Source organism: Erithacus rubecula (assembly GCF_903797595.1).
Source record: "Erithacus rubecula genome assembly, chromosome: 3".
NCBI classification, from domain to species: domain Eukaryota; kingdom Metazoa; phylum Chordata; class Aves; order Passeriformes; family Muscicapidae; genus Erithacus; species Erithacus rubecula.
The window spans coordinates 15,558,442-15,580,565 of record NC_136689.1 but is presented as its reverse complement, the minus strand read 5'-3'; the positions used below and the strand labels follow the sequence as shown (position 1 = coordinate 15,580,565).

The window sequence follows — 22,124 nt, the reverse complement described above, 5'->3', positions numbered from 1 at the left end:
ATTTGTACCTGGCAGGGCTGAACCATAGGACCCAGAATGAATTTAGTGCTTAGTCCCATGTTAGATACTGAATGCTGCTCTGGAATCAAGAAATGATAGAAGGCCATAAAAATCTGATCTTGAGATACAAATTAAATTCAGGCTTGGTCTTTTGTAAGCATAGGCCTATTTTGAAGATGCTTTTAAGCGCACACACACACGAAGTATTTATGAATGTGCGATAAGAGAAGCATTAGCATCCATTGAAAACAGGTGAGCTGATCCTCTACCTTTTGGTTTTAAATTTTAAAGCACTGGTATGTTTTGGCTAAAAATCATGTAGAAATCAATAATTGTTCATAACTTTTTGGCTATGATCACATTACAGCAGAGGGAGTCTCATTCTGCACATTTCATAGTTGGAGGAATCTAGTTGCTAGTAGTGCAATAACCATGAGAATAAAAAGGATTTGGATTGTGGTCTTACCTCTGAAATGCAGAGTTTTTGATAAAATGATATATTTTGTGGTGGGACATGAAACATCTTTGGCTTATAAATATTTTCTTCTGAATTTTATAAATGGGAACTGTGGCCTAAACACCAGCTACTGCTGTGCTTTCCATGAAGTTGCAGAAATTGTTTACTGTGAGTCTAGAAGGAAATGCATCTTATATACATATATCACGTCCTATTCTGATCTGTGTATTTCAGATTTAATTCATTTGACAACCACCTGTTTGGGATTAATAATATGGAAGCAGAACGCATGGATCCACAACAGAAATTACTGATAGAGTGCACATACAAAGCCCTGGAGGATGCAGGAGTTCCTGTAGAATCTGTCAGTGGCACCAGAACAGGTGTTTTCATTGGTAAGATGACAATTTCATGGCAAAGAAAGTGTGTTTGAAGCTCATAAAGATTGGAGCAACCCTTCATAACCTTTCAATATGTTATCTGACTGGATGTAGGCTGGATCTTGACTAGAGATGTAGGGCTACTGTGCTATGGCACTACTGATTACTTTTGGTAAGAATTTCCAGGTTACTCTAGAAGTTCATGGTACAATTCCTGTATTTTTTTTTTGGTGCTCTTCTTCCTGTGTTTAGGCACTGAAGTGAAGGAGCAAACAGTTTATCTGTTGCCAACTAACAGGTGCTTCCCAAGCTAACACTATTTGGGAAAGACTGTCAAGCAAGGCTGTGATGTTCCACCCTTAAGGGGAAGGGAACACACAAGATGTGTAATTGCTTGGTCTTCAAAAAATCACGAAGTTTTAATTCTAAATTACACACTTGGCATGGAAGTTGGAATGTTAGTCATCCCCGAGATGGTCCTCCACAATATTCTTTTCCCTGAATTAGAGAGAGATGGATTTGATGGGTAGGCTGCTAGGTGGATGAGGAACTGGTCAATTGGTTGCACGTGAGTGGTAGTCTTCAGTGTCTCACTGTCCCAATGGATATTGGTGACACATGCTATCCCACGGTGGTCCATACTAGGACCACTGGTATTTAAGGCACAGACAAAGGGATTGAGCAGATAAAACTGAGCTGAGTGGTGCAGTTGACATGCCTGAAGGTCAGGATACCACTCTGCCTGGAATACTGCATCCAGCTCTGGGGTCTCCAGTATAGGAGGAACATCAACTTGCTGGCATGAGTCTGGAGGAGGCCACAAACATGATTAGACTGCTGGAGTACCTTTCCTGTGAACACAGATTGAGACAGATGAGGTTGTTCAGTCTGGAAAAAAGATGGCTCTGGGCAAAAGTGGACTTGGAATAGTGACAGGAATAAACATTTTAGCAGGGCCTTTGATATAAGACAAGCAGTAATGAGTGAACTAAAAGGCAGTCGACTTAATACAAGGAAATTTTTTTTACAATGAGAGTGGTAAAACACTGACGCAGATTGCCCAGATAGCTGAAAACATTTATGGTCATTTTGGATTGTACTCTAAGCAACCTGATCTTCCATGGTGTGGAGTCCTTTAAGGATTGGCTGCTCTAGTTTGGAAGCAAGGGTCCTCTCTCTTGATCTCTGGAAGCAGGGGCCCTCTCCCTCCATTTGGGTATCTGACTGGATCACAGCTTTCTCCAGTATCCATCTGCTCTGGAATGAATACTTCTGCCATGGGCTGCGAGTGGATTTCTGCATCCCCCGTGGACCTCACGGGCTGCAGAGGGACAGTTTGTTTCACCATGATCCTCACCACAGCCTGCAGAGGAATCTCTACTCCAGAGCTTGGAGCCCCTCCTCCCTTTTTTCCACTGACCTTAGTGCCATTCTGTAGTTTTCCCTCACATGTCCTTACCTCCTCCTCTTCTCTGACTAAAAGCTGCTGCCTGTAAGTACCACTGTCAACAAGTTCCACCAATGAAAAGATTCCTGCAGGATTCCACAGTGCTGAGAGGTCAATCTAGGTTCCTTGCTGAGAGTCACTCACCATGCTTTCCCTGCCAGCAATGCGGCCCTGCCTCCACCAAGCGGGCAGTGGAGGCTGCCGCGACACTGGCACTATTTAACACCTCTCTTCGAGTGGGGCTGGGAAGGAGAAGCTGTGGCCACCACCCCTGCCCTTCTGTCTCCAGCACGGCTGGCTAGGGGTGGCCAAAGAGGCAAGACTCAGCACAGGCCGTGCCAAGATGGCGGCAGGTGCAGCGCATCGCCTCACGCTGCCGGGATGGTCCCGCTGGCAGCACTTTGCCACCCCCGAAAAAAGCTGTGTGTGCACTGTTTGGATTTTCTTCTTAAATATGTCATCACAGAGGCGTTACCAACCTCTCTAATTGGGCTTCACAGCATGTCCATCTTCAGAGGCATCAGACATTAGTCCTGTTAGACATCATGGAAGCTTCCAGCAACTTTTCACAGAAGCCACTTCTGTGGCCCTCCCCTGCTACCAAAAAACAAGGCCGTGCCAAACCAACACAAACTCACGTCCCTTCCAACTCAAACTATTCTATGACTCTCAAGAGAAGGATCTTGCCTTGTTCACTGGGTCTCATGAAACTGGTCAGATAACCATCCACAGGGAACAGAGGCACTCCCTGGCTTTGTCACACTTGCTCAGTCTTTCAGAAGAAACTCACCACAGCAGCAGATTTGGACTGCATGATTTAGTAAGTTCTACAACAATTTTTCCAGAATTAAACACTGGTTTACCATCATTTATTTTATTTCCATGATATTGGGTCATTCATGACATTGGCTACAAATTATGAATTGATTTTCACCTACTGCCTTGTCCCCATAGGTTAGAGGATTGCCTCATATATTCTTAGCTACTACTCAGTGAAAGCTCCTCTGCTCTATTGACACATCACAGAATGGGTTGTCACTGTTGAACACAATGGAATTTGTGGATTTGCAGTTTTAGGACTGATCTGCTTAAAACCCGGGTTTCTTTTTCACGTTGTCCCGAATCAGGCTGTGATTCTCCCTAGAGAATGCTTTCCCTGTCATACCACGGCACAGCATCTCCCAGGGTGGTTACTGAGGAAGTCCATGCAAGTTCAATAACCTGCAGGACAACCCTTTGCAAACTGCAGCTAACAGAAGTTACATACAAACTTCTTAAGGGTACCAGATGTTCAACCTTAGCTAGAAAACAGGACACCAAGAAAAGGCTTTGAATAGAAAATGGGAGTCAGCTTGGGTTGAGCTTTCCCCAATGGTTTCTCATGCTGGTTTAGGAACCTAAGCACATTTTGTCTCCCGAAGGCTTATGAGTTATCGCAGTCTGAGACACTTCTAACCTCTTGCAATTTTGCTGTAAAACATCCAGATTTGGGCCTCTTGGGGAAAAACTGTCTTCCAGATCAGTGTTGGGATGAATTACAGGGAGGAAATAGAGTCCAGTGGGAGTTAATCTTCCCCACTATGAACACGTCCTGACAAACATGTAACATAGTCCATTAACTTGATGCAGTGGTCAGTGTTTGCAATAATTTTAATACATTCAGTAAAAAAGTCACACAAAAAAGATAATCAACAACATTAACGTGGTAGTTGAACATACACAAAAGTAAAAATTGCATATTCATTCTGTGTGGTTTGTTGTTATTGTCTGGCTTTTCTGAAGCCGTTGTTGATCTGATGTATTTATTCTTCTGGTTTTTATGTCTTATATTCCTTGACAGTCACTGCATTTGAACCCACACATAGTAAATATATAAAATCTTTTATTTAAATTATTCATGGACAGTCTTTATCATTTCTAAATCTATGCTCTAAATTTTTAGACATGTTATTTTGGGGTGAATTGCAAAAGTTTCCAAAAAATGTTAAAAACACTGGAATAAAAACAAGGCCATGAAGAGCTCCAAACAAAATAACAAGGAACATAATCTTGAAGAATGTCCTAAAGATGTAGGTGTTTGCTGCAGCCAGGACAACTACTCCTAGTATCGTAGAAACTGCACCTTGTAGGACTGGGTAACCCAGCAGGGACAGAGCTTCAGTTGCCCTTTCATTGGCTGATGACTCTCTACTTGTAACAAAGGCATAGGAAATATGAGCAGAAAAATCTACTGAAAAGCCAATGCAAATGACCAGGTTGATCATGGATATAGAATCGAGATTGACGCTCCAGAACGTCATGAAACCAGCCACGCCAACTATAACAGAGGCTATGGCAAAAGTCACCCACAAGCAGCACAACGGGTTGGGAATGAGCAGAAGGGAGACAACGAACATCGCCCCGGCAGCAATGACAACGTTCTGAACCGTGTTCTGCACTATTACCAGGTACTGGTCGTAGTAGATGAAGGCTGGGTGATAGACCTGCAGTGGAATGCTGCACTGCTTGGCTGCCTCTCTTAACTGATTGAGGAGATTCTTCTCATCCACAGCTGATGTCACGTTCACCGTCTGGATGAAGAAACGTGAAGCTGCTATTCCATCCTGAGTCTTGTTTATGTCCCATTCAAAACTGGGAAGAATCCTGAACAGTATAGTTAATCCGATTAAGAAGTCATTCTTATTGTTTATATTTATCGAACCTCTTTTGGCAAGTTCTGTGTATACTCTCAGCCATGACTCTGAGAGGTTCCTATCTACATAGGAAATGTTCTCTAATTTCTGTACACAGCTCTCAATGCCAAGACGCACAGAGTCATTCCAGTAATCCACACTCTCAGTAATGACAACCATGACCCTGGGTCCGTATGTGGAGAAGTATTGCTCGTCATCATCGTAGTACGGAACGACGTAGGAGTCATCATTTGCCAGATTTCGGAGATCGATGCCTTCCCTGATCTGAGTACACCCATAAATGCTGCCAGCCAAATACGCTCCATACAGCAACACCATGAGCAGCTTGATCCATTTATTTGCGACAAAAGGGCCATAATACTTTTTAAAGAATATGCTCATTGGATGCTCGCCTTCTGGCTCAGATGGCTGCCCAGAACCTCTGCCCATACAGCAAGCATTGTACAAGCAGGAGCTCTCAGCTGGATCTTTACCTACATCCACACGCATGCAAGTCAGCCAGTGTCGGTTCCCTTGCTCCCTTTTGTGATTTAATACCAGAACTGCCCCAAAGAAGGTCAGGGTATATACATAGCAGAAGACAAAGGCTGTGCCCGTGTAGAGGCAAAAAGACCTCACGGATGGAAAAGCAGTCCAGGTGCCAATGAAGAAGGCCAAAACATCTGTCACAGTGGTAATGGTCACAGAAAGTGCTGCCTCTGCGTAAGTCTCAGCCAGCAGAGATTTAACATTGGATTTATCTATTTTTCTTGAACTTTGTTCCCAAGCAGCAATCATGATGAACATGTCATCAACGCCAACCCCTGCAAGAGGAGAGACTGTTAACGTTGCACTGCAAGGGGCAGCTTCAACCAACACCCAACAAAACTACATCAACCACATTTAATTCTGCATAAAATTTTGAAAAAGGAAGTTGGGCTAGTAACATTGCCTGAGCACTGATGCAATTTACAAGAGAATTTGGAAACAGATCTTTTGGGTGTCTCCAGATGTATCATCTTTCAGCACCTCCTGCTGACCTGATGGTGTGTTGATCCCTCACCTACTCCACTGAAGGACTGATCACACCTACTGAATATGTGACAAGTGTCTTGTAGCTGGTGTCCATGCATGCTCTGATGCAGATGACACAGATTTCAAAGCATCACATATTCTGATGCTCAACTATTCTCATGACTGGAAGCATCCTCCATTATCTCTGGAATCTCTCCGCCAGCACTGTGGCAACTTAGACCAACAATTTCTTGTTCTGCCTTCAGATGGCAGGAAGAGCAGTTGCTATCACGTGGGAGAAGAGTGATTCCAGTTTTCCAGTGCCTCACTTTCTAATGCTCTTTCCCTTCCACTTCACTCCAGTTTATCTTCCAGCACTTATTCACAATTTATTATTCATTGCTGTTCACATTTGTACTGATGCGCTCACAAATATTACCTGCCAGGGCCCTGGGAAAACCTGCCAGGAAAACTGGACCATGGGTTTGAGTTTTTGCTATGATGCCAGAGTAAGTGAGTGACCTGAAACTCAAAAATGAAGAGCCTATGGGCTTCTCTCACCTCTTGTAACTCTCAAGATTACCACATCACACCTTTCAGTATTTTTCCATGTTGTCAAGGGCTCCACTAGTCACTGAAAATGAATCACGCAAAAGGGAAAGCAAGGCAGGCTGTGTGAATATTGGAGTGAGATTTAGCCAAGCACGGAAGAAGAGATGAAATCATTACTTGCTACCTGAAAAGGCAATTGTCAGTCAACATGCAAAGATGAATTAAGCAGCATGTCAAACGGCAATACTGGATGGCAGTGAGCCTGGCTGCTTTGGAAAGCAAGCAGCCTTCAAAGCAAATCCTCTGATACACTGAGAATTTGTTTGCTTTAACGCAAAGAAAACAGAAGTCTGTTATTTCTGAAGTGTTATTTCTGAAGATCTGAAGGGATTGGCTAAAGCCCTTTCCCAGGGATACAAAAGGGTCTTTTGGATAGTCAGGGCTGCAGCTATTGAGGAGCAAACAAAAGTAAATAAAAAATGTATTGGAATTATGCAGGAAATAAAGAAACAATGCCTGCCCAAAGGAGCATTTGCATCGGATAGTTTAGGATGATGCACAGCCTCTGTCAACCTGGGAGCTCCAGCATGAAACCAAGCCCAAGAAAACATCAGATGCATTTATCATATAGGAGACCAGTAAGGATTTTAAAAGCAGTAATTTGTTTGCAGCAGCATTATCTAATTGGAAACATTATCTAATTGCAGCAACATTATCTAACAGTAGCTGGAGAGTTCAGCATTGGCTGTTAGCAGTCTGTGTAACAAGGATGCAGTGATATCAACTTGCTTGGGTTTTTGGGGGGAAGTGCTTGCACAAATGGTGCATCACTTCAGTTGTGTAGGTGCATAAGACTGATTAGTACACAGATGTTTTATTGCAGAGGAGAAATCATCCTGCCTCCATTTCCAGGCACACTAGAACAATGCCAGAAGTGCTAGCCTTACCACTCTCTCAATAACAGTCTTCCTGCTGTAGCAGTGGGTCTAGATCAGACCTTATCTTCTGGGAAAAGCTGCCCTTGCACCAGAACCCATCTCCAGTTCCACTCTGGGCACACTGAGCTGAGCTGAGGGGCTTGTCTGCCTGTAGGTGCTCTGAGGGGGCTGCACCTATCCTTCACACACTTCAGGAGAAAATGTTGTATTATTTGACATTCACACCATATAAGACTGACATGATTAGGTTGCTTTAACTTTACTCGGGTCTTTTTATCTGAATACAACTCACTTTTTCTACTTACCCAGAATCAGGAATGGTGCATTTGCTACAGTGACCACAAATGGCACTCCACAGAAGAGCATCAATCCAAAGCTGCTTAATACAGCTAAGCCAGAAGAAAGCACTCCACAGCTTGCAAGCCAGATATTATTTCTTATACAGCTCAGTCTGAAAATAATTCAAAGAATATCTTAATTATATGTCAAATATTTCACAGGCCATACCCTGCCTGAAATGAATACCTGACAAATGATGCTATGAGAGATCCCAGGTGTCAGCATTTGTGAGGTTAGGACCTCCGGCGCTCTAGGCACCTATTTTGTCAGGTTATCTTCTTAAGTAAGCAGCTAGTAGTTGCTGAAAGGTTATTTATTGCAGAAGTACATCAATCCCAAAATTCACAGTCACAGATATCAAAGTCCGTGCTAAGTTTTGATATAAAGTCCCAAACAGAAATAGAAGCTGCTCTTGTCAGGGTCCTGGGAAGCTGATGTTGCTGTGGCAGCTCCTATCTTCTTTGGTGTTGACTGATGACAGCGAGAGAGCAAAGCAAAGCAAAAGCAAATGGCAGTGGCAAAAAGCACCAGCACTCCCCAATGCATGCTCTTATATAGAATCTTCTCAACAAGCTAAGACAAACTCGGTCCACCACTCCTTAACTGATAAGAATTCTAGTTTCTTAACACGCTAGGTTACGTATAAACTACGCATAGATCTCTCTTGTTCTATCTGATAAATGTAAGCAATATTCTTACTATAGCTCTATTATGTCTCAAACTACGTTCCTGGAGCCTCCACTGAAAACACTAGTATAGTTTGCAACCTTCACTAGAACTTGCACTTGTGCTCTGGCATTTGAAACCTTTCACTTACTAAAAGCACTAGAGCTTACACTAGAACTTACTGACTCACTTACTTTCCTAAAACTTAAACTAGCACCTCTACCTTATGTGTGAGTGGCTTAATACACTTCAATCCATCCAAAGTCTTTAATTCAATCTCTGCACTCTGATTTCTCTCTGAAGAATTCAGAGAAACCCCTGACTCACTGACTCCAACAAGCACTGGACAAGATTAATTTCTCTAGGAGGTGAGCATTCGAGTTGGTCATGTCTACACTGAACACTTGTTCAGGTATTTATCTGGTACTTACCACGAACCCTATCTAAGCAGCTAGGAAATATGCATAGATAGACAAGAGAAAACAAAGAAACACATTTTGCCTATTCTTAAATATCACTATTAAATGCAGCTTCAAGAACACCTTCACTCGGCAAGAGCAGAAACCAAGTGAGGAAGGTAAAGAAGAGCAGAGATCACGGCTCATTGAGCCACAGCTTAGAGACATTTTACCTTAGGCAAGAGACGATTGCAAAGGTGATTGTCAGGAAATACGTTATGGAAAAGAGCGGGATCACACTCTTGGTATTTCCTTCAAACTCCTGTTGTCTGGACAGCGAGGTAAAGTAAGTCACCTGCCGTTAAAACAACAAGAAATGATAAAGCACTTTTCCCCTTCTTGTTCTTTGCACACACACACGGGCAAGGCCAAACATCCCTTTGGCAGCCGCGCATTGCCCTGGTCCTCGCAACCCGCCCGCTCTCTCCCACATCCCCGTCTCCTTTCCCTTCAATTCCGCGACGGCGCTGCCCGGACATTTCGGGCTCGGCGGCTCCGCACCCGCCCCTGCGTTACCTGAATGGAGCCGAGGCGCAACTCCGCCAGCTTGGAGGAGATGTTCCGCAGGAAGCTCTGCAGCCACTGACGGCTGTCCTGCGCCTCGGGGCCGTCCTCCCGCAGGTAATAGAGCAGCTTCAGGGCCCGCGCCGTGCGCACCCGCCCGCCGTCCGTCTGCACGCCGCCCAGCGCGGTGCCCAGGAAGACGCTGCCATTGACGGGGAAGCGGAGGCTCCCCGGGGCGGGCGGTCCCGCATCGCCCCGCCGCGGCAGCAGCGGGTTGGGGCTGGCGCAGCCGTCGGCGGTGCGGGCGCAGAGCCGCTCGTACTCGGCGTCGTGCACGACCGCGTTCAGCCGCAGCACCTCTGCCCACGCCGCCGGCTCCAGGACCGAGGTGCCGTCGGTCGCCACGGCGATGAGAGCGGCGTAGGCGCCCTCGGTGGGCAGCCGCGGGGCGGAGAAGCGCTCCGAGTCGTTGGGGGGAAAGTGCTGCCGCACGAAGTCGCGCTCGGCCTTGGCGGGCCCCCACGTCGGCGTGAACTGCCTCTCGATGTCGTTCGCCTTCAGCTGCGGCAGGAAGATGAAGCCGGCACCCAGCGCGCCCGACAGCAGCAGCGGCACCAGCACGAAGGGCCAGGGGCAGGCGGCCACGCCGTTCGCCAGCCCTTGGAAGAGCCGGCGCAGCGGCCGCTCCAGGCAGTCACTGTTGCGGCAGGAGCAGCGCTCCGCGGGGTCCCGCGGCTCCGCCATGGGCGAGGTGGGCACGGGCTGCAGCGGCGGCTCCTCGCCGCGGGCGCGTCCCACGGGGACCCACGGAGCGGTCTGTGCCGGCCCGGAGGAGAGGAGAGGAGAGAGAGAGGAAATGAGTTGAGAGCCGCCCTCTGCCCGTCGGGCCCGGGAAGGTAACGCAGTTTTCAGAGGCGGGCGCGGTCAGGGCGCTCCCTCGCCGTGACTCACGGGCTCCCCAGGATGGGCAGGAGAGCCGATCAGGCTTCCCCCTCTGCGCTCCGCCGCGCCCCGCCCCGGTTTCGGGTACCCGTGTGCTTCGTTAGCCCGCAAAAGGGGGTTTTCCTGGGTATAGTGTGCTGAACAAACTCGCTGGGGAATCAGGTGAGATCTCGTCCTATTATGGGAGAAGTCAGATACAGCGGGAGGAAAGAGCCTCTGGCATCAAGACTGTCTGATGAAAGCTCACATGTAGTGGACAGCAGGAATTTCAAGTAAATTTGGGCTACCTCTTGGTATCTCATACCTTGAACTCCCTGTAGTAAAAAGGATTTAATGTGATCCTTGGGTATATGAGCAGAGAACAAGCCTAGGGAAGGGACTTTCACTATATGTAATAGAATCAATAAATCCACTGTTACAATATTAAATACTGAGCTAGCTTCCATGTGGTAAGAAGGAGGCTGCAGAATTAAAAGGTGAGAGGTGAGGTGTAGTGATCCTGAGCAGGAGACCATTGCCTGTTGAGGAGTTAAGGAGATCACATGGCAGTGAGGCTGTGCTGTGCCCCATGGCCAGTGTGGCCCTTGCACCAGTCTGTGCCTGCAGGATAGCCTCAGCCAGCCCATGGTACCAGAGGGGCCTGCAAAGCATCTCCCACTTGGTACCAGTGGTCAGAAAGCCTAGACTTCTGTTTCCTGTTTTCTCCAAATCTGCTGCAGCTGTTACTTCACCACTAAAGATTATTCTTCTGTCTGAGAGCAAAGCACAGACAGTGGTGATGTGCATCTTGCAGTGTTTGCTCTTTCAGTGTATGGGTTTACAAAACAGGGGAATGACAGCAGGTGAAATAAAAGACTTTGAAACAAGGGTTAGCTATTCCAGTGAGCAAGTCACAAGAATATCATTGGTGTGATGTGCCAGAGCTTTATGTAGTAGTAGTGATTGAAATGATCTTTTCAAGTCCAAAACCTGCCTTACAGCCTGGTGTTCTTGAGACTGGTAAGTGATGGTGGTTTGAGTGGCTTCTGGCTGAGAACATTAAGCTCAGATGTGGCAGTGCTAGTCAGGTATACAAGTACTTTGCTAATGCTTAACAGACATGCATTTCTTCTCCTTGCCTTTGAAAGAAGCAACTCTCTCATCTCTTCTCCTGCCTTCTTTTCTCTTAAAAAGAAAAGCTGTAGCTATCTCTTCTCTCCCATCTAGGGAAGACAGGCTTGGCACCTGTGAGTGTAAAATAGCCAGTCAGGCTCTGAGTGATGTTATATATCTTCGGCTGCATTCAGCACCTAGGGTGGTTGGATTTTGGTGATTCCCTTTTCTGTGCACAGGTGCTCTGAGACAAGTATGCCAGCTCTGAATTTCTCTCTGGGAGACAGGCACTTTGAAGCTATTACCTGTAGCTCCTAACTTGTCAAAATCTAAGTGTTAATTAGCATTACTCCAGTGATAGCCTCTCCATGTTCCGTTCTCAATTTCTTTGAATGGTTTGACACTAAAGTAAGTCAGAGCTTAAAGTAAGAGCTATTTACATAGGAGGAATTTGTCTACAGAAAAAGGGATACTTGATGTCATGTAGACATTTAAGTCTTAGTGTTAGTTACCCAGCTGAAAAACATAGTCTTTCTTCACAGAGATAACTAGTGAGAAGAACAGACATATGGCTGGGAATAAATTACAGACACACCTATCCATAGGCAGACACCAAGAAGATTTCTAGGAAAACCTGGCATTAGACCATGTTGTGGAGGATTCAATGACATTGTAACAGCTATGAAGAGATAGTGTCCCGCTGTAAAACACAGCCATGAAGTGTTAGTGTCTTTTTTAAGCTCAACAAGGCAGAAAATAAAATTTAACCAATTGTCCTAGTCAGTTTCTTTCTGGCTTCTCAGGAGCTTGAGACAAACTCTGGTAATGGTCAAGAGTGGCCTAGTGGCAGGAGCTATTCAGTCAGGACACCCAGTGCACTGGGCTCAGGTGGTGCCCCTAGGTTAGCTCTGAGACTTGGGAATCTCACCTGTGGCGTGGGAAGATTGTTCCACCAACTCTCAATTCAGAATGCACTTGGAGAAAGAAGTAAATTCCAGTCTTCTCCCACAATGTGGATTCTTGTCCTTGTTTCTGGGCCATTCATGTTCTTGCTATTAATTTCTAAAAGGATAAAATCTGAAATGTTTCTTGTGGCAGAGCTAGGAGCTGGTTTGCAGGACTTTCAGCCAGCCAGCTTTCTGGTGTTTTTGGATGTAGGCACAGGCTTTTCTGATTTTTATGTTGCATTTGCTGGAAGTTTCAAAGTGAAATCCCAGTGAATTGCTGTTTAGACATATTGCCCCATAGATAAATGCTCACATTTCTTTGGGTTTCCCAGTGCTAAAGAAATGGTGAGAAGGAAAGCTGATACATATATCTGACATGGCTAGAAGACAGCTGAGATGGATAACTGGTGCCTCACATTTAAGTGGATTGTACTTGCATCTTTGCAAGGTTTGTGGAGACTCAGCAATACAATAAATTAATTTCTAATATTCCCAGTGGCCTCATCTCTAGGTGGTGTCAGAATGTACCTAACACAGGTACATTGTCCACTTCAAGACCACATAAACCAGTGAGAGTGGTAAACACCAAGCAAAAAGATAAACAAGGCCAGGAGGAGAGAGAAGAAGGGGAGAGGTCCTCACTGGAGCAGGAGGGAAGAAGATACCTGGGCAGGGGCTGGAGCCAAGGGAGCAGGAGCTGAGACATGCAGCCCTAAGGAACTGTGTCCTGGTGTGTGCTGGCCTGAGTCTCCTGTGCTGGCCACTCCCTCAGTAAAGGGGCTGAGCATGGTCTGGGGTGAGGAGCAAAAAAGGGTAGCAGGAGGAAGAGGTGTCTAAAGGGAAGCAGGGTTTTTTTTCACAGGGTTGGTTGGGTTTTTTACTGTCTCCCTTGATACCAGAATATGTATTTAATAGATTTTAAATTGGCAAATAGATTAATTCATAGAAATTCCCTGAAGGAGTAAAGAGTTTTTGCCTGTAACAGAATATTGCTGGAATTTTTCTTGATACAATTTGTGACAGTTGGTCTTTGTCTTTTCCCAGGAGAGGGACACATGCAGTATCAAATTCTCAGGTGGCCTATTTCTACCTTGCATTTGAAATGCCAGAACAGAGACAGAACAGGCATTTCCTAATGCACCCAGGCTGCCATTGGAAAGTGCTTTGACAATTGTGTGAGATACACTGGACACTGGAATAGAAAAAAATATTGCTATCACCAGAAAGACTTTTATCCCATTTCTTCCATCATAATGCAGCATCAGGCATTCATATGCCATTTATGAAGGAAATTTCTCTAACCTGATCTTTACAGTGCCCACCATAGCACCTGACAAAGACAGAGAAGTCCTTTCCTTTCTGTGAGGCAGGACTACTCTATGGGCTGCTTAGCTTCTGCCGTGTTTGCATGCCTGGCTGAAACAATAGGACTTAGTTACCTGTGCTAGGCGGTGACAGCCCTGAGGTTGCCTGCCCACAGATGATGGAGGAAATGCAGCACCTCAAAGCCCTGTGTCCAAAGGGAGCAGTTTAATTGTCCAGTTGGGGGCTGCCAGTGGCAGATGTGTACCCTCTGTGCCTTCACCAGCCAGCGTGCAAGGAAGGATAACATTTTTCTTGGCCTTCAGAAAAATGCCCACAAAGGAATGATGGGGATGGCTGGGTGATGGGAGCAGCAGAATGGGAGGTGAATTCCTGGTTTCCTCTAGGGTGGCTTGTCTGTCTAGAACATAAGATTCCAAAGAAACCCCAGAAGTTATTCTGGTACCAGGACCCAGAACTAACAGATGTTTATTTGTGTTGAGAAGCTGTTTTTCCTTTCCTCTGTGAGTGCAGAGTGACACTGTGAAATTGCCACGTGCTGGGAGCTGGCAGGATGAGTGGCTCCTCTGCTGCATGATGAGACTGTGTTCATTTGATTTTTCATTTTTGCTTTTGGGAAGAATGAAGGTGTCTGAGTGTTTTAACTGTCTGGGTGATACTGTGGATAGAAACTGTCTGTTTCAAATGAACAATATTCTACCAAAGAAGCTCATCAACTTTTGTACTTGTATATCCTTATCAAGAGGCCATAACATTTCACTTTCCCTAATGTACATGAATGATGTACAACTTGCTTGCATGAGAACTGCAAAAGTTTTTTTAGTTGTTATTACTAGGGAGTATGTTATATTTGTAGTTTGCTTTTTCTTTGCGAAATGATTGTTTCTAAGTTTCCTTATAAAATGGTCAGTCAGGTCTCAGAGATCTTCAGGAACTGTAAGCATATTATTTATGGAGAAAAACCACAAAGTAAAACTACAGTGCCTCTCTTTTACTGTTGCTTTGATCCGACAATGTCTGCTTGAATTTTTTGGGTAGATTTTATTTTAAACACTACCTTATTATTTTGAATATGTATATCAGAAAATACTGATCTGAACATGAACTGAACTTTTATTTGTTAGAGATCAGAGACAGTGTTACAGGTTCAGGAGGAAGCTTATGCACAAAAAACTGAAGACACACTCAGAACTGCAGACAAAATTAATTTTATTAGTCATGTTAGCAATTAATACATACCAACCCCTGGATTCTGGAGAAGCCACTGAGCAGCAGAAGGAGGTGGAGCATGGCTTCTGACAGGGGGGGCTAGGAAGGCAGCACACAGCATGCTCTCCCCTCCACCCCAGGACCACACTTTGTGTCTCCTCCTCAGGATTTGCCATTTTCAACATCTCATGTGGGGCCAGCATGTGAGAGGAGGTCTTAACAGCCTGTGATAACACTTCCATGCCAACAAGGGATGTTTTGTGTATTATTCCCCTTTCACAGGATGAGTTGCACCAGGTGGCTGATAAATTGTATAATGCCTGAAGGCTGGAGTCCTAGGAACTAACAATAAGGTCTTCTACATTATCTCGTCGACATGCACAGCAGTGGACCAAATATGCCAGGATTAGACACATCTTTTGTACCTGACACAGAGAAAACAAAGATACCTCAGGGGATAATGTGAGCATTTATTCTGTTATCCATGGAGGGGATGACTTTTTAAACTCCTTTCTATTTCATTCACTGGAAGGAAATTTTATACTTCCCTGTCAGGGATATTTTCTGGCAAACACACTAACAATGTGAACACTGCCCTTCTTCTCAGCAGTGTTTTTATGCCAACAGGATATTAGAGAAGTTATTTTGTGTCAGAGTAATCCAGTCTCCCCTGGCAATGTTGATTTATTATGGGTGTGCATGTCAGGATAATACCTTCTTCTGTTGCTGGTGCAAATATGAAAGTGCGGTTGTCTGGCTCTATCCATGCCACATTGGTATGTGCCGTTTTCATTTTGTGAGCCAGAATGTTTGCAGAGGTGGCATCACCTGCGTAACTTGCTGTACATACAATATAGCAGAACCCTCTAGAGAAGTTCTGCCTTTCCCAGAATGCTGACATATCAGATGGAGACTTTATGTCCTAAGAAAAAGATATTTCTGATCCCTCAGTTTTGACAGCCGCATTCAATATTACTACTCATAAATCTCATCCTGATCCCACCTTGGTCTATCCATGGTACTTTTATTTTTCTTCATCCTTTGTCCTTGCTGGTCACCTAGAATGTGGTCCAGGGAAATCACTCCTGTTCAGTTAGCAGTGATCACACTTTACTAATTGTAAAACAGAAATGTAATGCCAGTTATCTTCTTTTCCATTTACGTCTCTTGGATAGGAATTATCCTGTAACTAAAAGAGTGTTTTTTCTTCCTTTCCCAAGACATTCCTCAAACATTCTTTGTGTCTGCTTGGAGTGGAAGTGCAGCAACCACTTGTGTTGGTCCAGCACCCAGCTTTCTTCACTGCTGATTACAAACAAGCATTTTAGATTGCTTGAAAAGTCACTGGCAAGAGTATCAGTAAAGGCCAGATTTAAAAATAAGCAACAGCAATGAACAGAGTTCATTGGTTAGGCTCACTCCACTACTTGCAGGACAGTTAAGGCACAGTGAAGAAAAAAAAAAGCAACAAAACACAGTCAATCAAAACAGAAATGAACTGTGAAATATGTGTGTATGTGCTTAGGTGTGTATGTTTAGTTGTGTGTGACAAAAGATAGAAAGGACAAGGATAAAAAAGGATACAACCTAAGACATTAACAGCACTCAAATTTAACAGTTCTTAACTTACAACATAATCTTAACAATTTAGCAGAGAAATAACACATAACAGCATATAATTTAACTTATAACTTAAACTTACATACAAGCCTAGTTTACTTAGATATCTAAGGTACTTAAACATCTAAGAGAGCAGCATTTTTCCCAGATTTGCTGCAGCATATGTGTACGTGTGTATGCACACAGACATAAAGGTCAGGCAAGGTACCTGTGAAAAATTCCCCTTGAAGGCAGTGAAATACTCATTTTGGATGCTTTTGCATCTCCTCCATGGGTTGAAGGATTGAGCCTTGAGGAGAGCAGGGTTTTTGGCCCAGATTCCTTGTTGCTCAGTGATCCACCAAGTACAGCAAACCTCAGAGTTTGCAGGTTCTGAGAGGCTCCTCTCAGTCACTGGTCACAGCTCACTGCAGCCCGCAGAGCTCAAAGGACTCATCTTGGACCACTGTACCTAGGGCTGCAAGAGAGTGGCTTTAGTGAGAACAGTGTTCCAGCCTGGCCACACTTAGGGTTGGCACCCTTTCTTTGAAAGTGTGAGAACAGGGATATTAAGCCATTCAGGCAAGGAAAAGAATTTCCAAGGCTGTTCATGAAAAAAACCCAGAGCTAATTAGAGAGCAGCAGCTCCTGGGAGCACACAGTGTTTCTGATAAACTCAAGAGGAGCTGAGCCCAGGTGCTGGTCACCAAGGTTGAAGCCTGAGGAGCATTTCTCAGATGTGAGTGTGGCCTGGGACAGAGAGGGGAATGCACCACCACACTGCTCCATTGGCTTTGTTGAGCAGACCTCCATTAACTGTTAAGGGCTCTTAGACACTCATCTGCCATGGAAGTAGATCCTTACACAGTTGCTATCATGAGTGGCTGAGCAGCTCTAGGTGAAGAGGTTTCAATTTATTGCAACAGATTCATTTGAATCTGCAGCAGATCCCCCCTCACAGTTCACGGGGCTGTCTGTCACTTCCATGAAAATCTGTTGAGTAGAATTATGTGTTCTACCAGTAAAGCAAAAATTGGTGTGTCCAGACTCTTCTGGGTCATTCTAAGGTTCCAGGAAGATAAAAGCAAGATTTTAGGGAGAGGCAAATTGCCAGGAACTATTTCAAATCCTTTTGGTGTCTCATGCATTAGTGTAAATGGGCTGAGTTTGAAACAAACGGAATAAACTGAAGAGCAACAAACAAACTCAATCTACCTGAACAGGGAGGGCTGTGAATTGATGTGGAACAGAACCTCCACAGGCAGGCAGGCAGGTAAACTCTGTGGAGATTGTGTTTACAGCAGTACATGGCCATTCCTATCCCAAAGTCTGAACATCTGTGATTGCCCTCATGTTCTTGCCATGCAAGAGAACATAACCCTGGTGGGGAGTGCTCTGCTGAGGGGTGAGGTAATTCCTCCTCACAGGGTCACAGTGGGTCAAGTTTGTCTTGTGTTCTTCATGCTTTCATCTGGGGTAACATGGTATTTCTCTGTGAATGGAACCTTCTCTGTGATTTTGAAGGTTCTAGGGGGTATTTTTGATTCTCCTTTTATTTTCTGTTACTGGTTTTTTGAGATCATGCAGAAAAGTATGGATGTGACAAAGATTAGATTATGATTCATGTAGGTAAATGGGGTGAAAGGAATGTCATTTCACTTGACTCTGAACTGTTTCTAAGGTTTTCATCATCAAACGTTAATGGTTTGAACTTTGCTCCGGGTTTCCATATAATAGGGAAATATAAGTCAATATGTTGTCAAGAAATATTTTTTTAATGTGGCTTCCTAAGAAAGCTTGAGTAATTGAGGTCATAGGTTATAAGATAAGTTAGATAAATAATGAGTGTATTTTTCACTTGAACTGTAGCAGCATTGAATGTTAAGAATGTTTGTGTTTTATCGTCAAGGAGAAACTGTTTTTATATGAGGCCCACTCAGATCATCAAGGCATCATAATGTGGTTTCTTAGTGGTTTTGGAACACAACAGAGACAGTCCTTGTCCTCAGTCCAGCTTCTGTCCCATCCATAACTGTGCTCTGCTCCAGAAGCAGCCCCCATAGACTATATAGAAAAATCCTGGTGTCAGATGAGGTCTGAGCCATAAGAATGTTCATGTTTACAAGCAGTGCCAAAAGTCAGACTTGCAGAACTCCTGCATCTCTTGCCTGAGACCCTTTTGCCCACCCCTCTCAGGGTGACTGCCAAGCTACACATACAAACAGGGAGGCACCAAGGTCTTCCCCTTTATTATTTATCTGAAATGTGCATGAGGCCTTTTCCTTACCCATCTTGCTTCTGTCCAGATGCTCTGTGGCAGATCTCTGTGCAGTGCTGGTGCATGTCAGGCTCTATTAGACCTGTGACCATCTGGTGTTGGTCATTGCAGACACTCAAGTCCTTGTGTTTGTCACTCTTCTCTTCAGGGATGCCTCTTGGTGGGCAAGAGGCAGGGAGGGGACACAGCTGGGACACATTCCAGGGCCTTTTACTAAGAAACCATGAAGCACTGGTTGAAGACATGAAGTTTGGGGGCAGCCTTGGCTGTAGTAACCATGAGATGGTGGAACTGAGGATCCTGCATGGAGGAAACAAAGCATTAAGCAGGACTAGATCCCTAAACTTTCACAGAGCTAACTTTGGCCCCTGGAAAGACCTGCTAAGAGGAATCCCATGGCTTAGGGCTTCAGAAGAGAAGGGCTTCTATAAATACAGCATCATTAAAAGCGAGATTGGGGAAAATGTACAGTTGCTGCAGAATCAGAAAGGTGTTCTGGTAATGGAGGACACAGAGAAGGCAGAAAGCCTTGTTTTCCTCAGTCTTACTGCTGAGAATGGCCCTCAGGAGTTCCAAAACTTGGAGGTGAGTGAAGGCTGGAGAAAGTAAGGCTTTCCCTTGGTTTCAGAGGGTGTTGAGATCCAGTTATTAAAATTATTAGCAATAATTCTTCCCAAATTAAGGTGGAAACAAGACTGTCAGATGAGGGTTCGTAGTGATGCAGGGTCCCCAGGCAAGTGCAAAGGAGAGCTGCTTCATTCAAAAAATGAGGCCTTTTAAAGCAATTAGGTGGTTTTCAGGTACACAGTTTTAAACAATAACAAACATAATGCACCCAACCGCCATACACCACAATGTGAGCATGTGATGGTTACATAATTTCTTTTTCTATCTCTAATTCAGTGGAGTCACTTTCCCATAGTCCTTTTCTGCTTAGCCAAAGTAGGAGGCCTGAGCCATGATTTTACAAGACCTTCCCTTTGTAAGGTTTTACCTATATGCAGCGAAGATCATATGCTGAAGTCAACAGTATAGGTATTATTTGTTAGTAAATATGAGAGAGAGAAAGAAAGAAAGAAATAGAAAAGAGGTGGGGGTGACAGAAAAGAGAGTGGCAGAGACAGAATAAGGAAAATATCACCATCCACGGATTGCAACTGATGTTCCATTGATCCTCTCCAGCTGGTCTTCTAGGTGGTGAAGGTGCCCCCAAAAAGCATAAAGTTGGATGACAATACACTCAGGCAAGGTAGGAAAACCCAGCTACCTCCCTGGGAGGCAGGGGGGGTAAGGGGGTTGCTGTTGTTTCTTCCAACAAGCTCTGGATCTGTTGCATGACCCTGGGAGCACTTTGTGGGGTCTTTCATGGATTAAGGTACCCCCCTCATCTGCCTCTCACTCCAATGCCCTGTGGATGTGGTCTGTGGGGTTGGAGGTTCCACAGCTGGGCCAGTTTGTGTAAGGGAGGATAGGTGTTTGCTGACTCTGAGAGAGGTTACCCCTGAAACCACCTCCCACCTGCGTTTCAGGAGAGAGTCTGTGTAAACTTGGCTTCTGTGAGCTATGGTCTCCCCCACCCTAAACCCAGCCAGAGAAGAACCTCAGCACAGCTGCAGGGTTTGACTCTTATTCTTTTCTTTGTTCACTTGTTTACTCAGATGAGTGAAGATTGTATTTCCTTTAATTTAATCTCAGCAGTTTGATTTTCAGTCCAAAGTTCCAGTCAGGCATTTTTAAGGGATGAGTGGGCTTCAAAGGCTTCTTTATATATATTATCTTCCTTTCAGTTTTGCTATAATGAAGAAAACTTTATATCGGTGTTTGAGGCATGAACTATTTCAGTCTCTGACATCAACCCTGTGACACAAACATTGTAATAAATGGTTGTATCCCAGCTATCTTCTTCAGTTTATGGATGAAGAAAGGCAATAGGAGAAAAGATAGAAACAGCTGAAGCGATAACACGAGTAATTATATGGCATCCAATAGTTTGATTCAATTGTAGTCATCCATCCATTTCTCGTTAATCAGTGCCCTCACCCTGTGAATCATATGGAATCAGTGGATTTTTTTAAATGGGTAGTGGGTGTGAAGGATATCACAATATTTTATCTCTTAGGTGTTGGTTCAATATGTTTTGAAATTAGTTATAGAATTTTATAGCAGGCCTTAATTTTTATATTTTATAGAGGGGTATCCTCAGCAGACACATGTATTAGCATGTGTCAATCAGCAGAGTTTCAAGAGCGGTCCCAGCTCTTGTAGAATAATTGATTAATTTTACACTCTGGAATAAATGGGAATGGATTTGTTGAGGATGTGTGTTTTCTTCCTGACTGCATTCCCATATAGTTGGAAAAATTTTATAGCTTCTTCCCCACTCTCTGACCTGTACAGAGTCATAACAGTGCAATACAACAGGTAATATTCTTAGGCAGCTGGATAATTCTATAATTATGAAAATTATCTTTTATGATAAAAAATTAATGCATAAAACATTTTCATACAAAAGGTTCTCATGCAAAAGTATTTCTACATAAAGGCTATGCTCTGTTTTCCAGGAGACAGATTAGAGCACTGCTGTAATTTAATCTTGACACAAAATAGAAACTGTGGCTTTATTATTGGTATCATTAAAAAGGAAATTAATTCCCTTTCCCACTTAGTTGTATTGTCCTAAGTAGATTTTTTTCCTTTGAATTTTAGTGAGGAAATTGCCCTCATCACATTCTGTCCCCACAACTAAAAAGCATGTGTATTGCAGAATATGTTATAGTCACCACACAGATTAGCATAAATAGAAGCAGCAAGGCAAAGTTAAAATTCTCTCTTATGACATATGGCAGGAAATTCAACAATGCATTGAGAGCTGGTGGAAGGCTTTTCTGTACTTTATTCATGCACTATTTGCAGTCCATGGCTATCTCCTGGTTTAGGAAGAGGGATTCAGTAATTTCTCATGTAAGATTTGCTTGTGTTTTGTTAAGATTCTTTAGTTCACTAATTAGTAACTACAAAAACTTTAGACAAATGCAAATTCTAAAACCTTCTGAGGCAGAACTGAGAAGGTTAATTTTTACAATGCTTCCAGCAAATAGATGGAGCTTTAAGCCCTTATTTTAAATATTTATTGATATTAAGTGCAAACCAAATTGGATTGTTACCTTAAAGATAGAATCTTTTAAATCATATTCTTAAGATCATAAAAACTTACTGAGCTATTTCATGATGATGGAAGGGCTGGAGCACCTCTCCTATGAAGACAGGCTGAGAGCTGGGGTTATTCAGCCTGGAGAAAGAGGGCTCT

The 22,124-nt window shown here is 44.1% G+C and overlaps 1 protein-coding gene across 1 annotated transcript; it reads right to left on the bottom strand.

The window, feature by feature from the left end:
• Positions 1-3,916: 3,916 nt before the first annotated feature.
• On the bottom strand, positions 3,917-10,306 carry LOC306798937 (patched domain-containing protein 3-like). The gene is made up of 4 exons (XM_079299345.1): positions 9,440-10,306; positions 9,097-9,218; positions 7,766-7,911; positions 3,917-5,780 (listed from the first exon to the last, which is right to left on the bottom strand). Exons 1-4 carry the CDS (start codon positions 10,169-10,171, stop codon positions 4,180-4,182), a joined length of 2,601 nt encoding a protein of 866 aa, XP_079155471.1. The 5' UTR covers positions 10,172-10,306; the 3' UTR covers positions 3,917-4,179.
• Positions 10,307-22,124: the final 11,818 nt, after the last annotated feature.